Source organism: Alnus glutinosa, chromosome 2 (genome assembly GCF_958979055.1).
Source record: "Alnus glutinosa chromosome 2, dhAlnGlut1.1, whole genome shotgun sequence".
In the NCBI taxonomy this organism is placed as follows: Eukaryota; Viridiplantae; Streptophyta; class Magnoliopsida; order Fagales; family Betulaceae; genus Alnus; species Alnus glutinosa.
The window spans coordinates 39,046,485-39,056,260 of NC_084887.1; the positions used below are offsets into that span (position 1 = coordinate 39,046,485).

Consider the following 9,776-nt stretch of genomic DNA (forward strand, 5'->3'; position numbering starts at 1 on the left):
CTCAAATTTTATTGAAATTTTTTTTATTGTAAGGAGGCTTTAATGTAATTCTAGTGGAATTTGTGTTTCTGCCTAAGTGGCTGTTTTTAAGCCAGATCCTTCTTGACTTAGAGTGTGAGGGATATATCTCTCGTTTCTCAAGTTGTATACCTTCGAGCTTTCCAGTATCAATGATAGCACATGCTATTCGTCAAAAAAAAAAAAAAAAAAAGTTAGAGCAGAATATATATATATATATATAAAAGAGGTTGAAGCTGAGTCGTTGCATTCGGCACAAAGGCAATTAACTCATTAATTTAAAACTCATATCGACTGTTTGATGTCATCTTTACAGGTTGAAAGGAGTGCAACAGAAGCAAGAAAGGTTTGCAATGAAATACCAGAGATCCTATGCCTTGCATCAAGCATAAATTTCTTCTCCCCCCACCAAGGCAATAGCTACCTCCCTATTCAACCGTTAGGAAAAAGATAACCAATAAATTGCTTCAAAGGACTAGACATAGTATATCATGCCAACTTCAATAAGACTAATGTGAGGAATGTTAAGCGCCACAGCGGGACCCCTGCAATTCTTCCGCAGAAATGAGTACCCAATATCAATCACAATCTTTTTCAAGAACGAGGAAGATCTCCTTGCCTTCACATATGAGTGCCCCAGGATATATGCAACCCCTGCTTCCTTTGCCTGAATCAAATCCATCAGTTCTTCCCTAACTGTAGGATCCATCCCAGGGCTTGGAGGCAACTGAAACCTCACATGGCGCTTCCTGAGTTGCGGGTTCTCATCATCATAAACAGATCGCAAACTCTGGAGGGTTAAAGACTTGCTACTTTGGATGGAGTTGTGTGAGCTCACACCAACAACGTCTTGCTCAGATACTATTAGGCTTGAGGTTGATTGCAGAGTTCTGGTACTTATAACAGCCATCCGCCCGTCAAGTGATGAACTTTCCGAGGTTGAGATCTGTGGTTCTACAGCTTCCATCAGGATGAACTCTGCAATGCTTTGTATGAGCTGGTTCTCAAAGTCTTCATCCCGCTGAATGTCCTTATACCCATACCTCACTATGCACCTGTACATACGATACGGTCTTGGGCCAATCCGGCCTATGAGGAAACGTTCTTCGGGCGAGACATAAGGAACCGGGACTGATTTTACACAAACAAAAACTAACACCTTATGGAAGGCAGGGAGGTTTGTTACAAAGTGGGAAAATATTGCAGGGACTCCTGTCGCCAGTTCTGAGTATATGAGGCCTATCCCAGGCACACGGACAATACCAAGGCTGGGGCCCAGGCCAAGTAACCATTTTAACGAAACTTTGTTGTGCAGATCAAAAGAGTACTTCTTGCGAGTCCCATAATGCCAGACATACATTACGACCATGAAGAAGAAAGAAAGCACAAGGGGGACCCATCCTCCCTGAGGCACTTTTATAAAAGCTGCTGACAAGTATACACCCTCAATAAACCAGAAGAAGAAAAAGAATACCGCAGCCAGAAAGACATTTTTCTGCCAAACGAAGATTATAACAAGTGCCATGAGAAATGTTGTGATGAACATCACTGTCATGCAAGCAAGCCCTGGGAAACAAAAACCAAAATTGAATCAAGATCACATAAGGGTCATGGGGCTAATAAAAAGTCAGAAAATAACTGTTCCGTGTTGCCTTTACTGCAAATATGGCACATTGCCTTGGATATAGGCAACTTGTTTCGTCCCACTATTGGCACTACCATGAAAACTCGAATCTATCATCATAGTCTATGGCTTCGATTTGGGTCATTAAACAAAGCTGGAGCGAGCAGCAACTAATAAATCCTCACGGCACATATGCATAACTTTAAGATCTCTTTTAGTTTGCAGAATAGACTCCTGAAATTGAATGGAATAGTCATTCCTTTGTTTAGTAAGGGTCTATTCCTTAAAAGTTGGAATATTGGAATAACTATTCCCTTACGAAAAGGAATTCATATTCCTCTAAAAATGAGAGGAATAGACTACATTTTCCAAAAAAAAAAAAAAAAAAAAAAGAAAAAAAAAAACCACTCATTATTTTCTATTTTCTCTCAATTTTTTTTTTAAAAAGAAAAAAGAAAAAAAGAAAAAAAAGCCCTTTATAGTGGCCGGCCAACCAGGTTGGCCACATATGGAGCCGGGGTGGTCGGCCAGCCACCAAAGAGCTGGGGGTGGCTGCGGCCACCCACTAGTTTTCAAAAAAAAAAATTGTTTTTAAAATTTTTATTTTTTATTTTTTTTATTTTATGTGGGGAGTTTTTTTAGTAATTTTGATTGGATTCCAATTAAAGTATATGAGTTGTTACCAAATTAAAGAGTAGGAACAGCCATTCTATTCCTCTTTTTTATTCCCGATAATAACTATTTCATTTCCTAATGAAATACTCATTCGGCTAACCAAAAGAGGCCCAAGTATTTATACTTTTTTTATTTTCTAGTTTTCTTTTTTATGAACATACAAGTGTAGCATATCTTTTGTTGTATACGTACATGTTTATAGGTATACTATAATATTAAGCAAAACATGGTTCTTATAGATTTAGCAAAATTTATAAGATTTTTCCACAAAGGTAAAAAGCATGATTTAAGGTGAATTAGATGGTTCTATTCTCTTTAACATTAATTTAGTCTTCTGTTTGTGTTTCATATGCAATGAGTCATGACATGGGATTTTATTTAATATTTACTGGTACAGCAATTTAAATGAGGCCTCCTTTTTATTTTTTATTTTTTTGTTCTTTTTCCAATTCTCTGCAATCCCTATCAACATGAAATGCTCTACACACACACACACACACCAACATCAACATCAACATCTATTGAGTGGTAATTAGTCATGGATATAAACTACAAGCCTAAATCCACAATGTACATAGACACATATATATCCACAAACAACTCAACAACGTCGACATCTATTGAGTGGTAATTAGTCATACATACAAACTCCCTAAAGCCACATCAAAATTGTTAAGAGTCCCACATTGCCAAGGTATGTCTAGGTTGTGGGCTTTATAAGCCTTGAGCAAACCTCTTTCCTTAAGGTGTCTTTTGTGAAAGAGTTAGGCTCAATGGACTTTATCATGGTATCAGAGTTTCAGGGCCTTGGACAATGTTGAGCCTTCCCTCCTGTTGTACACGTGTTTGGACAATAGTACCACACGTGAGGGGGCGTGTTAAGTGTCCTATATTGCCAAGGTATGCCTGGGTTGTAGGCTTTATAAGCATTGAGCAAACCTCTTCTCTTAATGTGCCTTTTTGGAAGAGTAAGACTCAATGAACTTTATCAAAAATAAAGTCTCCTAATGGCTGAGAGTCTGACCATAGACTGGTACCAAGAAGATATTGCCCCAGCAAACATTGACAGATACTGATGGTAGCTTTTGTAAAGAGAGGGGGGAGGGGGTGCTGTCAAAAGGACTCAAGCAACACAAGGTGTATTAAAATCCTCGGTTATAATTTTTTTTTTTAAAAAAAAATGAGGAGCTAATTATAGTAGGACGTTACAACTAAAAAACAGAGAGTCGAATGAGCTCTAGCTCGATTTGCATCTCCTGTCCCTATAGAGACAATGTGAAAGGCATGGTTATGGCTTCAAGACCCATCGGAAGCGTATAAAACTTATCAATCCGAAGAGAGATAGAGAGCTCTTTCAAAGAATGACTTACCATAAGCATTTCCAATCATAGTTGTGTCTTGAAATCCAACAGTTATGGCAAGAGTAAGGATCATGAGTATCCAGTTTATTTCTGGGATGTAGATTTGCCCATATATATGTTTTGAGGTGTGCACAACTTTGACTCGCGGAAAGCAGCCGAGGGCATGGCATTGTTTGATGATGGAGAAAGTAGCAGTGATGATAGCCTGACTCCCAACAATTGCTGCAAGGGTAGCAATAACAAAGACAGGCCAAAATACAGCTTCTGCAAGACAAGCAAGGATAGAAAGCAAACTAAGACCGAGCCGAGTTCAAGAACAGAATTCTGGTACTAATATCTTTTAATGATAGAATGAACTAACCAGGTATTGACGCATAGAAACTTTTAGAAATGGCATCCTGATGTTTAGAAAGGAAAGCAGCTTGACCCATGTATTGCACTACCAAACAAGGGTATACAACAAATGCAAACGCAAGCTGAACAGGCAAAAATAAAATCAAGATTCTCACTTATTTAAACCCACATGAAGAAACCTACAAACTAAAAAATGAGTTGGGTTATGTAGACATATTGCCTACACTAAGTGCTTTATTTTCAAACCATCAAACAGAATGATAGATTTAACAAATAATTATGAGTTCATTTGGATTTCAATAGAGAGATCGGCCAAATGGGAAAATAACAAGTGAGTCCCTCACTCATGCTAGTAAACCCATCTCCACGACCTCCCATTTGGAACCATTTGTATCTTCTGTGAATTAAACACAGGTCAAATAATAAACTCACCCTTATTGACAAGGCAGTGAAATGACCAAGATCTGCAAACATAGCTTCAGTACCTGGTGAGACACAGAAAAAGCTAAGAAGTCAAAAGTGACTTAAATTTAGCGCTATCCCAAAATTACAATGGTAATTTGAGGTAGTAAGAGCTACTTGTTTCTAATAAAACCAAAAATACTACTTAAGCTCAACCAGAACCACAAAGATGGATTGCACCATCTGATGTAAAGATCCAGTGAGCATATCATGCACGCTAAATAATATTCAAACAATTCTTAGATCCAACATACCAGTTATAGAAAGAAGAATCCCTCCAAGAGAAATCCAACCATCTTTACCAGTCTCACTAAAGAATTTGATAATATAATGTGGGGAAAATGCACGCACAATCTTTGGATTCCAGTGTATTGTGTTGTACAGCCCAATAGAAAAAATAGATACCAACCAGATGGTCACAATTGGTGCAAACATAAATGATACCCTGTGGGTGCCACAATGCTGCAGAGCAAACAGACCTACCAATATTACACAGGCAATCAAGAGGAGTTCACCTACGAACAATAAGTAACATAATATGTTAGAAAAGAAAAAAAAACAGTAAATGATGCCCTACAAAATATTTATCAAAAGGCATCGTGAATCAGAAACATCAAGTTGCAGTACATAAAGATAACTGCTTACCCTTATTTAACTTCGCTTCTGTGTTTAGTCCTGATACCGATGATAGAACTGCAAAATATGCCCAACACTCCTTAATTCCACAGAAGAAAATCCTATCGTGGTTAAAAAAGATTAAGCTTATTAATCTCAGATTAGAATCCCCACAAGGTATAGCAATAAACCAATGGAAGATCCTATGGAATAATTCTTTATCGGCATTAGAGCACATATAGATCACTTTCCACTATGAGAAACAACTAATGTACGAAATGGCACTTCGCTGGGAAATATAACCTTAATGCTACAAATTAAAGGGGTGAATATTTCAGAAAGACGATAACACTCACACCCTTCAATTCTAGCTGCTTAAGTGATGAGTGATCCGCATAACGAGATTAGGCGAAATACAAAACTAACCAGACATTTTTAAGCATTTTTAATCATCTGAGTTAAAACTAGATCAGTGTTAGAAATGGACCAAGCATCTATATCCATGTGATGGATCAGATAATTAAGTGCACACTATGGGGAAGTTCTCCAGGACATTTTTCCTTTCTCCATAGCAAGCATTGGTAGAATATAATAATTAAGTCTACCATTTCCTATCAGCTTAAGTTTTTTGAATAAGTAGTGATTTAACATAGTATCAAAGCAAAGATTCTGAGTTCAAACCTTGTATCCGTCATTTACCCCCCATTTCAGTTAAAAATTCCACGTGTTGGGCATCCCTTATTGAAGAAGAGTTTGAACTCACACATGAAAATGAGTATTATAATATAATTTAAATGATTAAGTCTATCATTTCCTATCAACTTAAATTTTTGGAACAAGTGATAATTTAGCAAACATGACACTGGACATGAGAGCAACGTGTTGGGGACCACTTTAGTAACTTCTTATCAATACCTTACCTGAAATTGCAGGAGTAAGCACTCCGTCGCCTATGACCATGCAAGCACCAAACAATACCACAAGAAGTAGGGCGGTTCGCAGCCTTTTATGCTTCTCTAAAAATCTCTTCAGCGGGGAAGGGGCTACAACCTGTGATGATGGGCCATATTTATAGGCTGAGAGTTCTTCATCCGCTGCTTGTTGATTGGGAAGTAAGCTAAACTTTGCATGCCGGCAAAGCAGTGAGTAAAGTGCAAACGTCCCACCTGCCATCAGTTTGAATATAATAAGAATTGGTAAAGGCTTGATTAAAAGATTATTTGAACTAGATGTAACGAAAGGATAATATCCAGTAAATAAAACTTTTTGCCACACCTTCACCGTTATCATCTGCACTCAATACGATAAAGACATACTTGAGCAAGGGTATCAATGTCAGTGTCCAGAAAATTAAGGAAAAGGCACCAAATATTGCTGCCTCATTTTTATGTTTTTGCAGTGTGCTTGTATAAACATAGAGAGGTGAAGTGCTCAGATCCCCGTATACTACACCAAAGCTTTGAAAAGCTAATATTAGATTCTTGGAGAGATTCACCCATGAAAGCTGCAAGGGAACAAAATATTGATAAAGTTTAATGATTTCAGAAAAAGAATATGATTCATGCCACAGGTGATGCTATATCCAATGGCATCTGAAAGCCAAAACAAAAAAGTTGGGAAGCCAATCATAAATTTTATGCTTCAGAGTTTGTTGTCTATTGATGACAACAGTGCTAAACAACTATACTTTTTCTTTTTCTTTTTCTTTTTCTTTTTTTTAAAAAAATTATTTTATGACGAAGAACTCCTCCAAGGCAGGGCCACTTTGTGTACCCACCCCTATCAGGTAAACCTCAAATCCGTGTAAAACTAAACAACTATACTTGGGTTAAGTCTCCGCCATACAAACATCAAAGCCAAGGTAGATATTCCAGTGCACAATGATGGAGCCTATAACTTATCAAAGGATCACTGAAGCAAGCAACACCCAAAATCAAAAATTCATTGATTTACTGTTAATTCTTGAGAACCAGACTCCAAACATCACCTTAACACCTTTAGCATTCAAGGAATTTGTAGAAAACGCCACTGGACTCACTGCCTCGTCATACATGAATAATTCTACCAAATACAGTACAAGTTTCAGCTCTCCATCTAAAAAAATGTAAATAGGACAACGATGCTCAAAGTCAAAGTAATTTATACATCATATTTCATATATCATATTAGAAAGCTAACGTCGCCCACTGGATTAAAAAAATGATAATAACAGAACTCGTAACATGTTGACCAAACGAATGGAAGTTATGGAACTTAACCCGGTTGGACTCCGCCTAAAAAGGTGGAAGAAATTCTACATATCTTACAGAAAAAATCACCAGAATCTCAAATTCTTAGTTATCACTTATTGAAGCTTGTAAACGCAGACAATCCTGTGTTCTTTGTGTGTGTGTAAGACTAAATAAATCAGTTGAGCCAAACTTTATTCAGAATCCATTTAAGTTTAGCCCAGACAACAAGGAGCATATGATTTCCTTCGAAGAGTTCATATATAAGAAGAAGCCAGAAAACAGACCAAACAAATACGAGAATGAAAATCAAACGAACGACGCAAAAATGAGAAAAGGAATCTAAAAATGAGATCAAACATTCAAGCAACAACAACTCCCGGATACAAATAGAAATTCAAAGGTAAAACTAAGAATTTGGATTGAGAGAGAGAGAAAGAGAGAGAGGGCGAACCTGGGAAGGGCTTCGAGGAACCGGAATTCCGGACTCTGGCTCCATGGGCAAGACAGCAAAACCTCTGCGCTCTATGCGGGTGTGTGTTTTGTACTAGTACGGTGGGGAGCTCGCAAAGAGTTTGAAGCTTCACCCAGGAGAAGATCCTATTCCGAATTTCCGTCTCCTATCTCGCTTCTTTTTCTTGGAAAAAAAAATGTCCAGGTACCCTTCTTAGTTAGCGTCTCACGCGGACGAAACGCGCGTGTCGAAATCCCACGTGTCATGCAATCTCCCACCCAGCCAAATGCCAATACCCGATACGCAATTTGGTATCCACCACGAAACGGGGGTACAAAAATTAAGAAAATTAAGTAATATTATTTGAAATAACGCACCATGATGTCTATCCCCTTTCCAACGTGTAATTATATCGCTACTGACTGCAGCTCTTCGACAATCGTACATCTCTATCCATCAATGCCCCAAAGAATATATTTATTTTCAAATATGAACAGAAACAAGATAAATCAATTAAAATTTAAATAAAATAAAAAGAGGTGCCCGGGGCTGGGGCTGGGCCTGGGCCTGGGCCTCCACGATCTTCGATTTACTTTTTCTTATTGAGAAGTGATATGCCAGGAATGAAAAACCGTTTTCTTGCAAGCCTTTTATCATAATAATAATAATAATAATAATTAAAAAAAAAAAGTAAAAATAATCAAAAAGTGTCATTTGATTGACACTTTTTTTTATTATTTTTACTTTTTTTATTAAATAGGGCTGGTTGGGGGACGATTTTTTTGTCCCCCAACAATCATTTCCCTTCCTTCTTTGATGCTTCTTCTGTTCTTCACCATTACATGGTCGGCCCCTCCAACCTATCATTCATGTCTTCTTTTTTATTTTATTTTTAAAAAAAATATTCTCATGACTTTTTTTTAAAATCAAATTTGTATCCTTCCCAATATTTATTATTATTATTATTTTGCCCCTAAACCTAAAATGCTAGTTCCGCCCTAACACTATCTAATGGTATGATCTTATTATCTTCATGATGTCGGACTAATGCATCAAATACATTATTCATACAACCAATAATTATAAATCATGATTGCCTCAATTTTAATTTACATTTTATGATGTTGTATCAAACTAGGCTTTGTGAATTATAGAGTGCATATGGCCCCACAATTTTGCGGGTTAAATGTGTATTTTTAAAAATATTGGTTTAAAAATGTGATTTTTTTTATTTTTTTTTTCACATTTTCAATCTACACGAAAATGGATTTTATTTTAAAGTAATATTTTAAAAATCAAATCGTGATTTTATTAAAAACTTAACTATATTTAAAAAATCACATTTTCATTAACTACGTTATAAAATCGCTATTTTCTCAAACCACGTGTTATAAAAACCACTAAACCAACACATAATTCTTAAATCCTTAACTAATAGGTTGTGCAATACACATAACAATATATATAAATATAAAGGATGACGGCGTCATGGGTTACAAGAGTTATTTTAGTAATTATTTTCTTATTATTTTCTTGCTCAATAAGGATCCTTTCCACATGGAAAGTATATTGCTCCTATAGCAAGTATCCGTTAGTCTGTTATTTTTATTTGGCAAGTAGCCGTTGTATCCAATAAAGGGTCTACTCGAAAAGGCTAGTAATAATGTGGGCAGCGCGTAATTCACTAGGGTTGGATTAGGGTTTCATCCTAATCCTATTTAACCTCTCTTCTGTAATCGAATGAAGGTAGAATAATTTTGATGAATAAAGCTATGGTTTATTCCCCTGAGGTGTGATTCCTCCCATCCCTAACGAGACGTTGGTTACCTTCCCCAGTTCTTTGTCCTTTTTCTACATTCTGCTGCGTCAATTTTGGTATCAGAGCACCTTGATTATCTTCCTAGGTAATCCCAGATCCGACCACCACCACACCCCGTCCCCGCCTCCCTGTTATTACGTCCTAAACACCAACCCATTCAATTTCC

At 37.0% G+C, this 9,776-nt stretch overlaps 1 protein-coding gene across 1 annotated transcript; it reads right to left on the reverse strand.

Moving 5' to 3' along the window:
* Positions 1-267: 267 nt before the first annotated feature.
* Positions 268-7,980, reverse strand: LOC133860101 (potassium transporter 4). Its single transcript, XM_062295756.1, has 9 exons — positions 7,792-7,980; positions 6,385-6,613; positions 6,030-6,275; positions 5,140-5,187; positions 4,749-5,009; positions 4,465-4,517; positions 4,040-4,154; positions 3,688-3,942; positions 268-1,584 (listed from the first exon to the last, which is right to left on the reverse strand). Exons 1-9 carry the CDS (start codon positions 7,834-7,836, stop codon positions 494-496), a joined length of 2,343 nt encoding a protein of 780 aa, XP_062151740.1. The 5' UTR covers positions 7,837-7,980; the 3' UTR covers positions 268-493.
* Between the last annotated feature and the right edge of the window lie 1,796 nt (positions 7,981-9,776).